General features: G+C 65.2%; 5 protein-coding genes across 5 annotated transcripts; 3 read left to right on the top strand and 2 right to left on the bottom strand.

The window, feature by feature from the left end:
- Positions 1–211: 211 nt before the first annotated feature.
- EMIHUDRAFT_113041 (hypothetical protein) lies at positions 212–1,818 on the top strand (the record flags this gene model as incomplete). Its single annotated transcript, XM_005783139.1, has 3 exons — positions 212–517; positions 619–1,100; positions 1,317–1,818. The coding sequence occupies 3 exons, from the start codon at positions 212–214 to the stop codon at positions 1,816–1,818; spliced, it is 1,290 nt and encodes a 429-aa protein (XP_005783196.1).
- A 3,646-nt stretch (positions 1,819–5,464) lies between these two features.
- Positions 5,465–7,562, top strand: EMIHUDRAFT_232354 (hypothetical protein; the record flags this gene model as incomplete). Its single annotated transcript, XM_005783138.1, has 6 exons — positions 5,465–6,019; positions 6,141–6,219; positions 6,528–6,553; positions 6,662–6,715; positions 6,818–7,368; positions 7,442–7,562. The coding sequence occupies 6 exons, from the start codon at positions 5,465–5,467 to the stop codon at positions 7,560–7,562; spliced, it is 1,386 nt and encodes a 461-aa protein (XP_005783195.1).
- A 328-nt stretch (positions 7,563–7,890) lies between these two features.
- Positions 7,891–8,809, bottom strand: EMIHUDRAFT_456437 (hypothetical protein; the record flags this gene model as incomplete). Its single annotated transcript, XM_005783137.1, has 4 exons — positions 8,571–8,809; positions 8,271–8,504; positions 8,072–8,195; positions 7,891–8,003 (listed from the first exon to the last, which is right to left on the bottom strand). Exons 1-4 carry the CDS (start codon positions 8,742–8,744, stop codon positions 7,891–7,893), a joined length of 645 nt encoding a protein of 214 aa, XP_005783194.1. The 5' UTR covers positions 8,745–8,809.
- Positions 8,810–10,123: 1,314 nt separating this feature from the next.
- EMIHUDRAFT_232352 (hypothetical protein) lies at positions 10,124–11,464 on the bottom strand (the record flags this gene model as incomplete). Its single annotated transcript, XM_005783136.1, has 2 exons — positions 10,124–11,320; positions 11,411–11,464. 2 exons carry the CDS (start codon positions 11,462–11,464, stop codon positions 10,124–10,126), a joined length of 1,251 nt encoding a protein of 416 aa, XP_005783193.1.
- A 4,267-nt stretch (positions 11,465–15,731) lies between these two features.
- On the top strand, positions 15,732–17,868 carry EMIHUDRAFT_442340 (hypothetical protein). The gene has a single exon (XM_005783135.1). The coding sequence runs from the start codon at positions 15,776–15,778 to the stop codon at positions 17,735–17,737; it is 1,962 nt and encodes a 653-aa protein (XP_005783192.1). The 5' UTR covers positions 15,732–15,775; the 3' UTR covers positions 17,738–17,868.
- Positions 17,869–18,154: the final 286 nt, after the last annotated feature.

The following is an 18,154-nucleotide window of genomic DNA, read 5'->3' as shown; positions in this document are numbered from 1 at the left end:
CGGCGGTGCGAGCGTGTTGCATGTACATGGCTACGCGGTCGTCGAGAAGGAGCCTGTCGTACGCGTGGCCGAGGGTCAAACTGGGCTTCTTGCCTCCTCGGGAACGGTCGGACAGCACGCGGGCAGGATTTCTTTTTCGCCAAACCCGGAAGTACACCAGAGAGACCAAACAAAAGAATTCCGAAGTTCATTCGACTCATCGGCGCCGTCGATGGGCCTACCCGACGGCCCGCTCCTCGACGCCGTTCGCGCGGCCGCCGCGCGCGCCCACGCCGCGCAAAACGATGTCTCGCGCCTGCAGGAGGTCGCCGACGGCAAACTGGCACGGCTGCAGGCGACGCACGATGCGGAGCGGGCGCTGCGCCGGCGGGCAGAGGCTGAGGTGGCGGTCCTCGGCCGCTGCTTGCGCGACGCAGAGGCGTTTCACGCGCTGCGCGAGGTGCAGGCGGACGTGCGCGCCGCCAAGCAGGCGCAGCAAGCGCAGGCGCTGCGTGCCGTGCTGGAGCACCAGTCGAGGGTTGCCAAGGAGCAGCGGCAAGAGCAGGCCCACGCCAGCCGCTTCTGGCCGACGCCGCCCGCCGACGGCCCTCTCACACGCTCGCCGCTCGCTCGTCGCAGGCCGGGGCGCACGCGCGCGTCGCGAAGCTCGAGTTTGAGCGCGAGCAGCTGCTGCTGCGGCTGGCTCGGCTGGAGGAGCAGCGCTCGGCCCTCCGCTCGCAGCAGCAGCAGCAGCAGCAGTTGCTGCAGCTGCAGCGGGAGCAGCTGCAGCGGGAGCAGCTGCAGCGGGAGCAGTTGCAGCAGCAGGCGGTTCGGCCCAGGCTCGAGCACGAGCACGTGCCGCGTGCGCCTGCCGAGGCAGTCGCCAAGGAGGAGCGCCTGGAGGCGGATGGCTGCGACGGGACCGCCTCGGCGGTGGCAAATGTGGCTGAGCTGAAGGTGGCTGAGCTTGAGGCGGCGCTCGCCCTCGCCCGAGGCGAGGCCGCCCTCCTCGCGCAGCGGTGCGGCGCGCAGCAAGCGTTGCCCTCCGGGTCCGCGGCATCTACCGGCGAGGCTTCCGAGGCCGAGCCGGCCGAGGCGGCTGAGGCGGCCCCAGCTCCGCGGTGCCGCGCTCTCGGCAGCCGCCCCGGCACTGCGCAGCAGGCGACGCGGCGGCCTTCCGCCCACAGCAAGGCCCACAGCAAGGGTGCCGTGTCTGGTGCCGTGCCTGCCCCGCCCGCTCCCCGCGGCGAGGGGAGGCGGAGCAGCGGCGAGGGGAGGAGGAGCAGCCAGCCCGACCCGCGGCTGCCTTCTGGGAGGCGCCCCTCCGGGCGGCGTAGCGGCAGTAGCGCGGCTCCTGCGCTGGAGGCGTCGGGCCCCGGGGGCGCCCCGCCCACCGCCCTGACCCCCGCGCTGACGGAGGGCGGCAGCTGCGACTCTGCGCGCAGCGAGGTGTCGCTGGAGGTGAAGGGGGAGGTGCAGGGGCTGCGCGAGCAGCTGGAGCGGGTGATGGCGCGCTTTGCGTCGCAGCCCGCCGAGAGGGAATCTGGCCGGGCGGACGGGGCTGACGGGACGGGCGGCGGCGCGATGGGCGAGGCCTTCAGCTGCGTCGAGGGCGAGATTGAGCAGCTCGAGCTCGCGCTTCAGCTCGCGACAAAGTACGCGAGCCTCACGCCGGTCCTGCAGGCGCAGTCAGCGCGCCTCTCCTCCTCCCGCCTCTCCTCGAGCAGCTCCACGCCGCGGGGCCGCGCCACGCCAGGCAGCTCCGCCTCCGAGGGCAGCCTCGCCGGCACAAGCCTCGCCAGCCGCTCGTCTGCAGTCCCACCCATGGCGATGCGCTGACAGGCCACAGTCCATATGGCGAGGACACTCTCAGCCGTTCGTGTGGCGCTCTGCGTGCGGTGAGGATTTGACGTGATCCTGGTCTAGATCCTGGTCCCAGGACGGCTCGCTCTGAAGGTGCCAAGACGGACGAGCAGCGGCCAGCTCGCGTCTCGGCGATAGCTCCGATAGCCGACACATCCTACACACAGCTCCACGCACGTGTGAGAGGAGAGAAATAACACATTACATAACTACATACAACGAGAAAAAAAGCAGGAACATACACGACAGTCTCATGCATACGCCCCTGGCCCTGACGCCTGACCGGGGCTCTCCGCTCGCGTGGCCGTGGGGCGTGCGTCGCGCGGGTCGCGGGAGCTCCCTCAGGGTTGTTGTGCGAGTATATGGGACACGATGTCTCAAATATGAGGGGTTTTGACTCCTACCGGCTCCTGACGCTATCTCTGGCAGCTCTAATGACCAGGATCAGTAGTGTTGTGATAGAGGGTGCCCATACTAGCGCAGGAGCTCGCCACACTCGCCCGGACCGTCCCCTTCGGGGGCCGGTTCCGCAGCCCGCGAGAGCCGACAGCGGGGCCGTGCCGCGGGTGCCTACTGCCGAGTGCCACAAACACTGCGCCGTCCCGCCATCACCTACAGGCTGTCTTGTGTGATGGTTGGGATGTCCAAACGCCACCATCTTGGCTCTTGCGACCTCAAACCCGCGAACTGTATGGGTGGTCCTGACGTCGACAGACGCCCGAGGACCACGGTGAAGCTGAGCCGGAACGCGTCGACAAGTCTCGTCTGAGCCCGTGGCGGTCGCCGGCTGAGTCGCTGTGCACGGGCCGGTACCTCAGGCGTCACCTCCGCAGCCTCAGTTCTCAAACTCCACCACCTCCGCCAGGACGCCGTCGGTGGCACGTTCGGCGGCGAGTTTGTGGCAGCCCCACAGCGAGCGCGGCGTCGAGCCTATTCGGTCTGGTCGGTTCGCGGCACTCCCTGGGTGCCAGGGAGTGCCGCCGACACGCGAGCGGTGCTTCCTGGCAGCGCGCGCAGGCTGTGGGGCTGCCACAAACTCGAGCCACGCTTTTTTGGGACATTTTCGACGCTTTTGTCCCTATCATTGAAAGTAGCAACCGGGTCGCGCTACACGCTCTCCGAATGGGATTTTCTGCCCTGCCCCTGTCGCAGCCCCGGCTGCCTCCCGGAGGCCCGCCCGGCCATGCAATCCGCCGCCGGACCGCCCGGCGGGTCCAACCCGAAGCGGGCGACCGGCCGTTCGCACCGCTCGGCCGACGGGGCGAGCCCGGCGGCCCTCGATCGCTCGCCCCGGAAGTGGCCCGACCGGCCCACGCGCACGGCCTGGCCTCTACCGCCACTTTCGGCGGCGCAATTTGCGCCTTCATCGCTCTCTGGATCGTCCTGGCACCCATCGGACTCCTCCCGACGGTCGGCGGCGCCCACTCCGTGCACTTTGAGTCAGACTCGCTCTTCGGCAGGCACGCTCTTCGGCGAAAAGTCGCCGCCGGCTGTCCACGCCGAGCCAGCCAGTTGCCGGCTCGCACGGCAGCCTCTTCCTCTCGACCAGCCTCAACTTCGACACGGTCATCATTTTGTCGCTGCGTGCTCGTGGCGAGCCGGGCGGCGGTCAAAGTTTGCCCAGACGAGCGCCAGGCGATAGTCCCGTCTCTGTTCGCCCTGTGCATGTCAGGCCAGGCTGCAGCGGGGCACGACCATCGTGCTGCCCTGTTGCAGCCTGACGTTTCCCACTGTGCACAGCCGCCAGAGCACCACCACCGCCCGGCATCGTGTCACGGCGAGCTCCTTCTGCACCCGTTCGCGAGGCTCTTGCGCTGGCACACTTCGGCCTTCCGCTGCTCGCGTTCGGCGAGCTCTTCTCCGCACTCCTGCCACGGTGCCGTCGCCACACACCTTCTGGCCGGCCTGAGCCACGCGGACTCGACCTCTCTCTCTCTCTCTGGTGCACGCCACGGGCCGCGGAGGCAGCGTTGCTGGCACAGTCGAGCTGGAGTATCCGCTTCTTGATGCTTCTGCGGTCAAGCTTGACCTTATGTGACATGATATGCCACAAGAATGCATGCTCTCACCCCTCAAAGTGTCGAATTTTTGTTTAGTACTGGTGACCCGACACCGGTGGCCCGATAGTACCGTGCCGATAGTACCGTGTGTGCCTTTCTTCAAACGAACGCACTTTTCGAGGTTCGACAATCGCTAAGATGCTTATGGGGCACCGCTGCGACTCCCTTGGAGATGCCTGAGGCCACCCCAACCAGTCCCCAGGCGAAGCCTTACGTGGACGAATTCAAACCCTTTTCCTGGCTCACAAGCTAAAGATGTTCACGGGCCCCCACACGGAGCTCGGAGGTCTCCGCGTACTCTTTAGCTGTACTAGCACGCCACGGGCCGCGACGGCTGCTGGCAGCCGGCCGGCGTTGCCGGCACAGTCGAGCTGGAGTATCCGCTTCTTGATGCTTCTGCGGTCAAGCTTGACCTTATGTGACATGATATGCCACAATACTGCATGCTCTCACCCCTCAAAGTGAGTGAGGGAGGGCGAGACGATCGAGGGGTCCCGTACCATGCGGAATCGACCCTATCCAGTGCTCAAGTGCTCAAGTCAGCAGTTCACCCTCGGGTACGTACTTTTAGCTTACTGGGAGAAAAGGGATTGTGTTCTCTAGGCCCCTAAAGGCCCTACGCGCGGCGTGATGTTCGTGAGAGCACATAGCCTGAGATATGAGCGTCATCTTGTAGTGAACAGACCGACTTCGCGGTTTGAGCGCCCAGCGCAGACCGACCGACCGCAGGGGGGGTCCGGTCGGCGGCCGCGGAAGACCGCAGACCGGAGGGGGGGTCCGGTCTGTCGGAGCGCAGACCGAGGGGGGGGTCGGTCGGGTGTTGGCTCGACGGAGAGGGTCACACCGCACATGCTCGCCGCAGCTGTGAATAAATTAGAAAATCTCTAAAACTGAGTTGCTCATGAAGCGGCGACCGGCGTCCCCAGCACCCGGATCGATTGCCATTCGCTGTCGCTTGAGCGACTCGGAAGCCGATGAGTGAGCCCGGGTGACGGCGTGTCGATCAAGTCTGGCAAGTCATCGTAGTCATTGGAAGGGACGATGCGCGCGTACTGTGGAGAATTGGAGCGCTGCCAGAGCTTGTACAAAGCGACGGCAAGCAGGATCAGGCCTCCCTGCGACTGCGTGGATGCTCCACATACATATGTGTGTGGAGTCGGGCTCGCTCGGGCCTCGGCGAAGAAGTCTCCTCGCTTGGCTGCCGCGTAACTAGTTTTCATAGTGAAAAGTTAAACCGGCGATTTCGAAGCGCCCGTGGCGGTTCGCGAGAGAAGGAGGGAGAGCGTTTGATTGAGGGGCTCACGGCAAGGACACCGACCGAGGGGGGGTCGGTCGTCACACCTCCCGCCTCCGAGAGAGCGACCGACCGGAGGGGGGGTCCGGTCCACCTCGGGGGCAGACCACCGACCGGCGGGGGGGTCCCCACGAAGTAGGGGGGGTGGGTACAAAATGACGCTCAGATGAATAAAAGCCACGGGCCGGCAACCTCTGCCGGGAACCTCTGAGAGCGACCCCTTCTACAGTGCCTCGCCTCCGGGCCCTGCCTCGACCCTCGACCAGGGATGTGTCGTCCTCGCGCGCCCCTGCTCGACGAGCCCCAGTTACAGACGCGCCACCCCAGCCGCTTCTACTGCTTCGGCCGCTCCATCAACCGCAACGTGGCTTGGACATGGGCAGCGGTCCTTGCACAGGGCCTGGCCGACTCCATCTGGGCCGGCACGGTGCTTGTCAAGTTCCTGAACGAACTGCTGGGCAACAACGCCTACGTCGGCTACATCGAAGCGGCCTCGGGCGCCGCCAATCTCATCGTCGCGCTGCCGGTTGGGGCATGCGCTGACCGTCTCGGCAAGGGCCGCGTCGCACGGTGGGGTGGTGCACTCATTCCCTTCGGAGTCGCGCTCACTGCGTACGCCGCCTCGTACGGCACCTCTCACCCGCCGGCCGACAGCGGCGGTCGGCTCTCTTTGCTCCTGCTCTTCGTCGCTGTGCAGTGCTTGTGGGGAGTCGTGAGTGCGGTCGGAAACGGGCCGGCGCAGGCGCTGTATGCTGACTCGGTGGCGACGGGAGAGCGGTCGCACGCGTACACAGCGCTCTTTGTCATCTACCTGCTCGCGTCGGTGGTTGGCCCCGCCCTCACCATCGTCCTCTTCGAGTCGCACGGGGAGGCGACCTCGTACTTTCCCCTCCTCGGAACCTCCTCGGAACCTTCCAAGAACCTTCCCAGAACCTGCTCTGCAGGCGGGCCGCACCTGGTCCCTCACGCCGCTGCGCAACGTCATCTTCGCCGGCCTCGGCTTCGAGCTCGTCGCGATGGGAGGTGCCAAATGCTCATCCGAACCCCTCCTCCCCCCGACCCCCACCCCAACCCCAACCCCAACCTCCCGCCCCCAGGCTACCTCATGCTGCGCGACAAGCACGCCGTCGGGGACGAGGAACCCCCGACCGACGGCACGAGGCCGGCCTCTGACGCCGAGGCGGGAGGGGGCGGTGGCAGCGGCGGCGGCAGCGGTGAGGGCGGCGGCGGCGGCGGCGGCGAGGGCGAGGGCGGCGGCGAGGGCGGCGGCGAGTGCGAGGGCGGCGACAAGCCTGCGGCCGAGGGCGAGCTCTCTCCGCACGTGTGGGCAGTCCCGTACGTGCTCTTCGCCTCGTCAGTCTGCTTCGCCCTTGGCTCGGGGATGACGGCGCGGAGCCCTCTTGCGCCTCTCCCCGGCCCGAGCCGCGCGCGGCGTCTGCTTCACGTTGGTTGGGCGCGTGAACAGGTCAAGTTCTTCCCTCTCTTCTTCGTCAACGACTGCGGCCTCGCGCCCGCCCAGGTGTGGAGTAGCTGCTCCCCTCCTGCCTAGTCCGTGATTGCCCGCCCAGGCAGCTGCATCCAACACACTAGACCTCCTCGCCCCGGCCGCAAACACGCGCAGGTGCAGCTCATCTACGTGGTTGTCCCGCTCGTGATGGCCGCCATGTCCGGGCTCGGCACGAGAGCGGCGCGCTGCTTCGGCCGCGCGCAGGCGATGCGAGGCCTCCAGTCGGCGGGCATCCCTGCAGCTTTCCCTCTGAAGCCTCGCGGAGCCTCCCGGCAGGTGATGTGCGGCTTCAAGACGGCGGGCATCGCCCTGCTCGTCTGCATGGCGCTGCTCGACTCGTGGGTCAAGCGCTCCGCCGTCGGCAGCAGCGAGCACACCTTCCGCGTCGCCGTCGTCGCGGCGCTCTACGTGGTTCGGACCGGGCTGATGAACTGCACGTACCCGCTCGAAGAGTCGCTGCTGATGGACCACGTGCCGAAGAGCGCTCGCGCGCGCTGGAAGTCGCTCGACTCGATCTCCGTCTTTGGCTGGTGCGGCTCAGCGGCTCTCGGCGGCTACCTCGCCGACCGGTACTCGTACTCGACCACCTTCCTCGTCACCGCCGCCATCCAGCTCGCAGGGACCGCGCTGCAGATCCCGCTCATTTTCATCACGCGCAAAGCCGAGTCGCCCGCGCCGCGCGCCGCGGAGGGAGGCGGCACGACGGCGCCGCTGCACGCAGCCCCGGCTGGGCCCGAGGCTGCGGGAGGCGGCGGCGCGGGCAGCGCCGGCCAATGAGGCCCCACTCAACTCACGAGAGCGCATGGGCGCCTCGCGGTGGGGATACATTCAGATGGTACACTGTCTCAGAGGCGGATGATGAGGTGCGCTCGAGAGGGTAGCGGTAGGTCTCGCGGTGTATCGTCCTCGAGCTTATTAGGTAGCGTTGGCTGAAATACACTAACCCAGCATCGCGAGATTTATTTTAAATAGTTATTCGATACATCCGCTGTTGCACAATTCTTCTCTCGACTCTCCCAGCCTCGCGGGGTCGCTCCCTCGCTGTCGCGCTTCGCGTTACGCGCGCGGCGCCGGCGGCGACAGGGGACAGAATTGGGGGTGGGTGGCGCCGGCGGTAACCTCGTCCTCGAGACTCGATGGATCGCGCGACTTGGCCCCAACAGAAGGCAGGTCTGCACATCACGCCCTCACTGCCGCACGTACCTCCCCTGGACCGAACCGGGCGGCGCCGAGTGCACCTGGTGATACCAGTAGATGTCCGCAGGCTTGCGTGGCCGTGGCGGCGAGACCGCACGCGAAACTGCGCGGGGTGCGCGGCGGGGGTCAGAGTGGGAACCAGATGCGCTGCTCCCCACAGCTGCCACTCACCCGACGCTGGCACCGTCAGAGCGAGCGGCACCACCAGCGGCCGCGCCGAGGGCGGAGCGTCCGTCTGGCAGGCGCCGTCCTCGAGGAGCGGGTCGTGCTGCGTGCTATCGTCGACTCCACCCGCCTGCTCCAAGCAAGACCGCAAGCTGAACAGATGTGTGCAATCGAGCCATCCAACTGCCATAACTTGCGAATGCACCTGCACCGCCCGCTCACGCCCGCCCGCTTGTACGCCGCGGTCCGCCACGCTCGGTTTGGGTGGCGGTTGCGGTGGCTTCTCCGCCGCAAGCGCTCGCCGCAGCTCGTCCAGCATGCGCTGCACCCCGCTCAGCATAGTCTCGCACGTCGTTTCGGCCGCCTCTCGCTGCCCGGCACTGAGGCGCCTCTCGGATTCCTCCTGCGAGAGGACGAGCGCCGCCCGGCAGCTCTTCACCTAGAGCATAGGAGGGTGGATCAAGGCTTGCAAGACTCGTGACGCATGCCCGGGACCGCTCGGCGCCTCTCCGCTCAGCCCGTCGACCCGCGATCCGATTCCGTCCACCCGATCGCCCAGTTCGCGAATTGCACGGCGGAGGGCATCGTTGTTGCCAGCCGCCACCTCTGCCGCTGCAGCCATGGCGTTTGCCACCGCTCGCGTGAGGGCCTCACTATCGGGCTGCGGGTAGGGCGGCATCACGATTGTCGTTGGCTGCGGTGGTGGCGGAGGAGGCGGAGGAGGTGGAAGCTCCTCGATCCTCAGAGGTGCGCCGTCGAGCTCAGCCACCAGCTCCGAGAGTGGCAGCAAAAACTCGAGCTCGGCACCGCGTCGGGCATTTCATCTGTGGTGCGGAGAGGGTTGTTGGCATCTTGTGAGAGGGAAGCACCACTGTGGCCGCTCTGCGTTGGTGGGCGGGGGCACCCATCTCTCGCACGCCAAGGAGCCACTCGGCAGCAGTGAGGTTGCCTGCGGAGTTCATCTTGTTAAGGTAGTTGAAGGTTGCCTGCGCGTGAGCTGTGAGTGTTAAAAAGGGGGAGCGCTGTGTAGTGGACTGCGCGATGGCTCACGTTGAAATCGGAGAACTTGTCTTTCGGCGCGAATGCCCCGATCTGCTTCTTGATGGCAGCAAGCGTGGCCGTGCCGGTCGAGCCAGTGATAGCATCGAAGGCCCGCTTCGCAAGCTCGTCCCGCTGCTGCCGCTTGAACGCCGCCTCCTCCTTGCGCCGCGCATCGGTCATGGGCTCGTCATCATCGCCCATCCCAGACGCCCCAGCCGCTGCTGCTCCGGCGGCTGTTGTGGCGGCCCCGGCCGCCAGTCCCGACCCTCCCATCCCGCTCGTCCCACCCGCCCCGCTCACCCCGTCCACCCCGCTCGTCCCGCCTGCCTGTGCCTGTGCTGCTCCGGCGGCTGTTGTGGCGGCCCCGGCCGCCAGTCCCGACCCTCCCAGCCCGCTCGTCCCACCCGCCCCGCTCACCCCGTCCACCCCGCTCGTCCCGCCTGCCTGTGCCTGTGCCTGTGTCTTTTCGTGCCTTCGGGCTTGCCGCGCTCGCTCCAACTTTGTGCCAGGGTCCGATCCTAGATCGCTTTCGGTGCACACGCCTGGAGTCTCTCCACTCGTCCCTGACGCCTCATCCGCAGCCATGTGCGTCGCGATCCAGGTTGCTAGAGTTGAGGAGCCTTGGCCGTACCCTCCGGGCAGCTCTCGGAGATCCTTTAGCTGCTTTTCTGGCGGCGGGCCCCAATGGGCGGGGAATCGCGAATCCGCTGTGTCCGTTACTGGTTTGCTGCAGCAGCACCCACCCATGATGACCGAACACGAGGATGGCTTGCCTGCCGAGGAGCGGTAGGGAGTGCAGGAGACGCACCAGAACCAGTGCCAGTCACCTTAGGCTTTGCACCCAGGCACCAGGCACAGAGCGTCCAAAGCTCAAACTTGCGCGCGAGAACATATTCTTATTACGTCAGTAAAATCGTCTTCGAACAACGGTCAACGCGTCGTTTTGGGCAACTAGGATTCCTAAATGGCACAACACACGTTGTTGACAGGATTTGACAGAAAATGAACTTCGGAAAACTACCCACCGCTGCCGCCATTGTGATCCTCCTCACGCGAGTGTGCGCGGGGGGCTGCTTTCGTGTGGTGTGGTTCGCCTTCGTCTCCGGCACTGCCACTCAGCTGGAGGTCGAGGAGGGCGGTGATGTGCGCGTGCGCGAGCACGCCTGCCGCCCGCCTCGCCGCGCTGCCGGTCGATGTGGGTGCCGGCGTCACAAACACGCGCGTGGCGCCCTCGCCGCCGCGCGCCGCCTGCACACGAACCATCGCTAGCGCGCCGTCGTCTAGCCGCGCCTGCCACGCGTCCACCGCTCGCACCGCGTCTGGGAAGAGGAGAGGCGCGCACACGCTCCGGTGTAGGGTCGGCCTCCTCCGGAACCACGCCTCGCCGTCCTCGCCGTCCTTCAGCTCCGCCGCCAGGTCCGCCTCACGGAAGGCGACCGCCGACCAACGCAGCGGCCGGCCAGCCGACGCAGCCTCCGACGCTCTGCTGCCGACGGCCTCGGACGCTGTGCGAGCGAGGTCCAGCCGCTGTGTGGGCAAGACGGCCGCGTGTACGCCTGCCGAGGCGAGGAGCGCTGCCGCCGCCGCCTTCTCGGCCGCCTTCTTGCTGCCTCCCTCCGCAGTGAGGCGCCTCTCGCCCAGGCTGGCCGCCGCCCGGAAGAGCGGCGAGTGGGACGCGCCCCCGACCTGCTCGGCCGGGCCCACGCTGCCGCCGAGCTCGAGCAGCCTCCCCTTTGGGTTCGCCTCCCTCCTCGCGCGTGCCTCGCCGCCTTCGCCCTCGCTGGCGTCGGCGTCGGTGTCGGTGGCGGTGGCGAGGAGGTAGCGAGCGAGCTCCTCGATGGCATCGGCGCCGCCCGAGTGGTGCACCCGCTCCACGCAAGCCTCGAGCAGCGTACCGCAGTCGTGCACCTGCGCCGCTCGCTCCTCGGCTGGCGGCAGCAGCGTGAGCAGCGTCAGTGGCAGCAGCTGGTCTAGGTGCGCCGCCATGTGCTCGTTGCTCACGGCGGCGCAGAAGCGCCGCGTGAGCTCGTCCTGCCCACCAACGCACTGCGCCTGCAGCTCTCGCGCGACTGCCGCACCGAGGACTTTGTCGCCGTGCCACGCGGCAGTGGTCACGTGGCGCTCACCTCCAAACCCCATCGGCAGCACGAGCCACCCATTCACTTCGGAGACGGCGCTGTGCCAGCGGGCAAGGCCTGGCGAGGTACTTCCAGCCTGCTGTGGGAACAGCTGACGCAGTCTCGGGTTGACTCGGCCAGATAAAAAACCCCGAGAGGCGTGGGAGTACCTGGCCCGGGCAGGCACAGAACGCAAAGCATTCGTCTTCGCGACGCCACCTCTTTTGGTATCCTGCTGCATGAATGGTTGGGCAGGTGTGAACAACACCTCCTGTCCACGGCGCCGAGGCGCCTGTTGATGGGTCCAGGTGATAGCCCTGGGTGGGCAATCCATACGCCTAGTTGGACCTCAGATCGCCCGACCGCGTCCCGGTGCTCTGCCGTCGGATTTGTGACGCCGCCGCACCGCGCCGCGGCCGGGGGGGGGCCCTTCGGAGGCCGAGGATGGCCGTGGCGGACCGGGACGAGCTCTGGGAGGTAAAGTGTCAGTGTATATATTGTAGAGACCAACCATGTTCACAATATCTCTCAATCTAGCTAAGCCAGGGGAGGCGATGCCGGGGCCGTACAGCAGCTTGATGGTCGGCTTCGCGTGCGTCCCGGAGCGGTCCCGGACGGGCGGTCCGTGGGAGGAAAACGAGGATCAGCGCCGACGGCGCTCTGATTCGACTTTTAACTTCAAACAAACGGCGCGTGCCACTGTCAGGAGATCCGTCCTCACAACCTGCCCAACCATTCCTCCACTCCAGCAGAGTAACACAAAAGAGGATTTAGCGCGGGGTTGGAGGTAATGACTGCACTCCAAGTGTTCCAAGTTGGTATTCAATTGGAAGGTCTACGCGTACGCTACGCGTACCTACGCTCTCGGTGACTCAAACAAAAACAAATACGTTTTTGGTATTGTGGGTGCGCTTCTTAGCTCTCCCCGGGCCCTGGATGTGAGGCTGCCGACTGCACTCCAAGTGCTCCAAGTTGGTTTTCAGAGGTTTGACTCTCGTGTGAGTGTGAGTGAGTATCCTTGATACGAAACCACGACGACACTTACACCAGTCGACTCGCATCGGTTGCCTCCATGAACGGCGGAGCTATTATCAATCTATTATCCCGCGTCCCACACACACCCACACCCACTGGCTCCAACGTGGGACACGCCCATTACAGGGGACCCTACCTAGGTCACGCATGGCATCAGAAGGAAAAAGAAAAGAAAAAAGCACACACGTACATTTGACTCTCGTCTCTGCCGGGGACAAAAAGAGAAACAAAAAGCCGCAAGCAAGAAAACGGAACCCCCGATCCCCCTTCTGCCCCCCCCCCCCCCCCATCAATTCGCCTCCGCGGTGACCGCCGTGTAAACACCACCGAGAAACCAAACCGCCTCCAACGCATGCTTGTTTCAAACATTGATCCTATTCCTCCAAGTACCGAGTCATACCCTTCGAATGTGACTTCGTCGGCAGACCCGTAGCATCTGCACAACTTTTGCAAGCCAAACCATTCCGCCACGAAAAGATTGTCGCCGAGGCACGCTTCCTTGCATTCGGAAAAGGAAGCGAGTGACCCGTGTTTCGCGGCAACTACACCCGATAAAACGCGCACACCTTGGGCCATGTTCGCATCGGCATCAAACTCAACCTCTGGGCCCCAAGAGAAGCTGCCAGTCGCCGTGCTGGTTCCTTCCAGCATAATCGTCTTGGAGTCACCGTCGTTTCGATATGCATACTGGATGTTCCCGTCGCTGGCATCATACCAGCGGCACTTGTCCTTGTTCGAGCGATACCAGCAGCACCCACCGGCGCCGGTGTCCCATGCCTGGCATTTCGCAAGACACTGGGCCTTTGTTTGGTCGCCCTTGGATGCGGTGGCTGCAGCGTTGTTCCACGCTGGATAACATTCGCGCTTCGTCGTCCAGTCGGAAAACAAAGCATCTGGATACGAGCGCGTTGTCGGGCACGAGCTGCTGAGGCTGCGCCGCGCGAGGCGCCGGCGCTCGTGGGTGTCGAGTCGGCGGCGGCGGCTGTCGGCAGTGCCGTTGAAAGCTGTGCTGCCGTCACCCTCCCCGGTTGAGTTGGCAATCACCTCCGCCGCGTCCTCCTCGTCGATCGCCATGTCCACCGCCTCCTCCTCAAATGCCTGCAGGTCCGTGTTGTCGACCGTCACCGACGAGCATGTGGCGTCTGCCGCGCAGAGGGTGTACTCAGCCCCGTCGGGCGTGAGGAGGCGGGCGTCGCTGGTGCCCTCGAGCTCCACCTTAAACCCCAGCGCATCCAGGAGCTCAACCGTGCTGCCCCGCTTGACCTGAGACACGATGCGGAGGTTGCGCCGCACCCTCTCGCCCCCGTCCATGTAGGAGACGGAGAGCTTGTTGACGCGCCAGCTCCATTTCCATCGCCGCCAAAGCGTAGAGTGGGATCGTCGCCGTCGCCGCGCCCACGTTCAGCACGGAGCCGTCACGGTCGGTGAGCACCGCCTTGTCAGCGTGTGTTTCCTTTACGAGCTCGGACGCGGCCCAGCTGACCGCAAACATGGAGAGGGTTAGCAGCACGATGACGCCCGCCGCACATAGCAGCCACCTCCGGAGCCGATCGCGCTGCTCCTTGAGGTCGCGCTTCTCCTTCTCCGACCTGTCGATGTCCACCACCATATCCACCACCTCTCCGGAATCGCACTGTACGTACTTTTAGCTTACTGGGAGAAAAGAGAGAGGGGGTTGTGTTCTCTAGGCCCCTAGGGGCCCTACGCGCGGCGTGAGAGCTCGGAAGCGAGCTTAGCACGGCGATCGAGGATGGCACGGTTCACCCCCTTCACCGAAGCGATGGAGATGCGTTCCGCGTGGTGTGACACAAATGAGAGGCGGGAGTGGGGAGGGTACGCGGTGCGGTCAACGCCCGAGCGTTGAGCCTTGCGCGCAAGGCGGTTGATCTTTGCAACTGCAGGCGGCGAGAAGCCGCCGCCGAATGTCTCGTGGAGAAGCAGGTTGAACTTGTTTCGTTTGCCGAAGATCCCGTCATGGTAGTGGCCACGCTGCGACTTGACGTAGCCTTGGCCGGTGGTGTGGTCGAACGCACGTTGACCACGGAACCCGCGTTGCTTGCAGCCCATGTTTGCAAGGCGGGCGCGCTCTTCGGTGTTGCCGAAGGCGAACTTGTCTCCAACGGAGCCGGGGTTGCCTCCGGTGTCGGCGCGGCCGACCCCAACGGGCAAGCCACCCCGGAGGGGAGTCCAAAGTTTGACCTCACTGATCTCGTCTTTGCCCCCGGGAGCCTCGCCCGGCTCAGCCAGGTCGGTTTTGTAGCCCTCGTTGAACTGTTTGGTGAGCTCAGGTTTTTCGGCATCTCCCATAACGGGCCGGGGTGCGGGTGTTGGTGGTTCCAGGCGTGGCGTAGATGGTGGCGCTGAAGATGTGCCACGGGCCTGGAAAAGCGCCGCCCTGCGCGGGCATGTACTCGGGGCGTGCGAGGGCGCCTGCCTGCGTAGGCGAGGCTGCCGTCGCGACGGAATCCAAGTGGGTATCGGCGCTGTCGAGTTGCAGTCGGGCGAGGGGCTGGGCGACTGCGCGGGTGGTGGCGGCGCTCGACGTGAGCGCGGCGGTGGCGAGGGCGAGGCCCGGGAAGGCGCCTCCGTAGAAGTTGCAGCCGAAGCGCGGCGCACATCCTCCCGGCGAGACCTTCCGCTTCTTGGGGGGGAGTGTGCAGTCGCCGTCGGAGGAGGAGCCGGCAACCGAGGTCGGGCCGTTGTCGGAGCTGCAGCTGGGGCCGGCTGTGCCGTGCGCGGGAGTTGGGCTCGGGTTGGCTGGCGGGGGCGCGATGTCAGCGGAGGGAGGCGCGCTGGGGGGCGTGGCTGCGGCTGCGGTGGCGGCTGCGGTGGCGGTGGCGGTGGCGTCGGCGGTGGCGGTACCGAGGGCACCGGGCGTGAGGAGGGTGGGGTTGGCTGCCGCCGCTTCGGTCGCTGGCACGGGATCGCCGTCGAAGGGGTACCAGTGGTCAAGTGCAATCGGGAAGCCGGCAGGGAGCGGCACGTGTAGGTTGATGTGTTGAAGCGCTGCCGGGACGCCCCCATTGTCTTCACCGTACTTTTTGTGGATCGCTCCGCTGCCGCCGATTGCCCCATGTGCAGCGCAGAGATCCCAGCAGCTGAAGATGCCGCGTCCGAGTCGAGGGATATAAAGAGCATAGACGGGCGGCTCCTTCTTCTTCTTCCCGTTGCCGGCGGCCCAGACCCCAGGTAGTAACGTGGCGAGGGTGATGGCTGGTCTGGAGCTGAAGGCGGCGACGCAGAGTTGAGCGGTGTACGGGTTGACGATGATGTGAGATATGTCGTAAAGAATGTCGTAAGAGATGACGGTCTCGGGACGGAACAGATCGAGGGCGTGTTGGCAGGACGATATCTTAGGGCCGTAGGCTTTGATCCAAGTGAAATTTGATGGGACCACCACACCTCTCTCCCGAAAAAAATAAAACTCTAGGGATAGATTGCGACTGGATCCTTCCAGACTTGCACTGTGGCACCGCCAACGCCCCGCTCGCGCATTTCGACCTCCGCACGTTCTACAATGGGCAAGGACAGCAAGGTTGAGGGACCCGCCATCGGCATTGATCTTGGCACCACCTACTCGTGCGTCGGCATCTGGCAGAACGACCGCGTCGAGATCATCGCGAACGACCAGGGCAACCGGACCACGCCCTCGTTCGTCGCCTTCACCGACTCGGAGCGCATGATCGGCGACGCGGCCAAGAACCAGGCGGCGATGAACCCGCGCAACACCGTCTTCGACGCCAAGCGCCTGATCGGCCGCCGCTTTTCCGACTCCGCCACCCAGTCCGACCTCAAGCACTTCCCCTTCAAGGTGATCGCGAAGGACGGCGACCGGCCGTGCATCCAGGTCGACTACAAGGGCGAGATAAAGGACTTCTTTCCGGAGGAGATCTCGTCGATGGTGCTCGTCAAGATGAAGGAGGTGGCCGAGTCCTTCCTCGGCTCCGAAATCAAGAATGCCGTCGTCACCGTCCCCGCCTACTTCAACGACTCGCAGCGCGCCTCCACCAAGGACGCAGGGTCCATCGCGGGCCTCAACGTGCTCCGCATCATCAACGAGCCGACCGCGGCGGCCATCGCGTACGGCCTCGACAAGCAGTCATCGTCGGAGCGCAACGTCCTCATCTTCGACCTCGGCGGCGGCACCTTCGACGTCTCCCTCCTCACCATTGAGGAGGGCATCTTTGAGGTCAAGGCGACCGCGGGCGACACCCACCTGGGCGGCGAGGACTTTGACAACCGCATGGTGAACCACTTCGTCCAGGAGTTCAAGCGCAAGAACAAGAAGGACCTCACCGGCAACCCGCGCTCCATGCGCCGCCTCCGCACCGCCTGCGAGCGCGCCAAGCGCACGCTCTCGTCATCGACGCAGACCTCCATCGAGATCGACTCGCTCTTCGAGGGCATCGACTTCTTCTCGTCCATCACGCGCGCGCGCTTCGAGGAGCTTTGCATGGACCTCTTCCGCTCCACCATGGAGCCCGTCGAAAAGTGCCTCCGCGACTCGAAGATGTCCAAGGGCCAGGTGCACGACGTCGTCCTGGTGGGCGGCTCGACTCGCATCCCCAAGGTCGTCTCGCTCCTCACCGACTTCTTCAACGGCAAGGAGCCGTCCAAGTCGATCAACCCCGACGAGGCGGTCGCGTACGGCGCCGCCGTGCAGGCTGCCATCCTCTCTGGCACTGGCTCGGCAAAGACGGAGGACCTGCTGCTGCTTGACGTGACGCCGCTCTCGCTCGGCCTCGAGACGGCGGGCGAGGTGATGACGGTGCTCATCCCGCGCAACACGACCGTGCCGACGAAGAAGTCGCAGACCTTCTCCACCTACTCGGACAACCAGCCCGCCGTCACCATCCAGGTTTTCGAGGGCGAGCGCTCGCGCACCAAGGACAACAACAAGCTGGGCGAGTTCAACCTGTCGGGCATCCCGCCGATGCCGCGCGGCGTGCCGCAGATCGACGTGACCTTCGACATTGACGCGAACGGCATGCTGAACGTGTCGGCGCTCGAGAAGTCGACCGGCAAGGAGAACAAGATCACCATCACCAACGACAAGTCGCGCCTCTCCAAGGAGGACGTCGAGAAGATGACGGCCGACGCGGAGAAGTACGCAAAGGAGGACGAGGAGTTCAAGGAGAAGGTGGAGGCGAAGAACGGGCTCGAGAACTACTGCTACTCGATGAAGAACACGCTCGAGGACGACAAGGTCAAGGACAAGATCTCGGAGGATGACAAGAAGAAGGGCCTCGACGCCGTCGAGGAGGCGCTCAAGTGGCTCGAGGGCAACCAGCTCGCCGAGAAGGAGGAGTTCTCGCACAAGCAGAAGGAGGTCGAGGGCATCTGCTCGCCCATCATGCAGGCGATGTACTCGCAGGGCGCGGGCGGCGGCATGGGTGGCATGCCCGGCGGCATGCCCGGTGGCATGCCAGGCGGCGCGCCGCCTGGCGCTGGCGGCCCCAACATCGAGGAGGTGGATTAGTTAGAATCAGCAGCAGCTTTGCGCGCAGGCCGGGGCGCTCAAAATTTTGGTAGGCTTGAGGAGAGAGAGGGGTTGAGTGTGCCGACTGTTTAAGCAGCTACGAACTTCGTGAAAAAGTTTGCACACGCGTTAATCGAGTCGAGACGCCCGCGCGCCGCGGGGGGCGCGAATCTGCAATCTCGGAGAAAGCCGTATCGACGTGTGAAGGAAAGGGCGGGGAAAGCGCCGTGCGCTGCTGAAACGTGAAAGCTCTTCTCTGCGTTGTCGTAGAGACTAGAGAGTGGAGTCAGTTACTATACCGACGCGCGTCATCTCGACCGCACGGACATGATCTCACTCGTAAGGGACGTAGCGCACGTACACGCAGTGGCCAATGCCGAGCAGCTCTCGAGGAGCAGCTGTTGAGCTGACCTCGCT

The sequence above is a fragment of the Emiliania huxleyi genome (genome assembly GCF_000372725.1).
Source record: "Emiliania huxleyi CCMP1516 chromosome Unknown EMIHUscaffold_181, whole genome shotgun sequence".
In the NCBI taxonomy this organism is placed as follows: domain Eukaryota; phylum Haptophyta; order Isochrysidales; family Noelaerhabdaceae; genus Emiliania; species Emiliania huxleyi.
Note: the sequence above shows the minus strand (reverse complement) of the source record. Positions and strands in the feature narration are given on the sequence as shown.

Bases quoted from the DNA above. Each gene is read 5' to 3' on its own strand.
- EMIHUDRAFT_442340 (XM_005783135.1), top strand. From the start codon at position 15,776: ATGGGCAAGGACAGCAAGGTTGAGGGACCCGCCATCGGCATTGATCTT.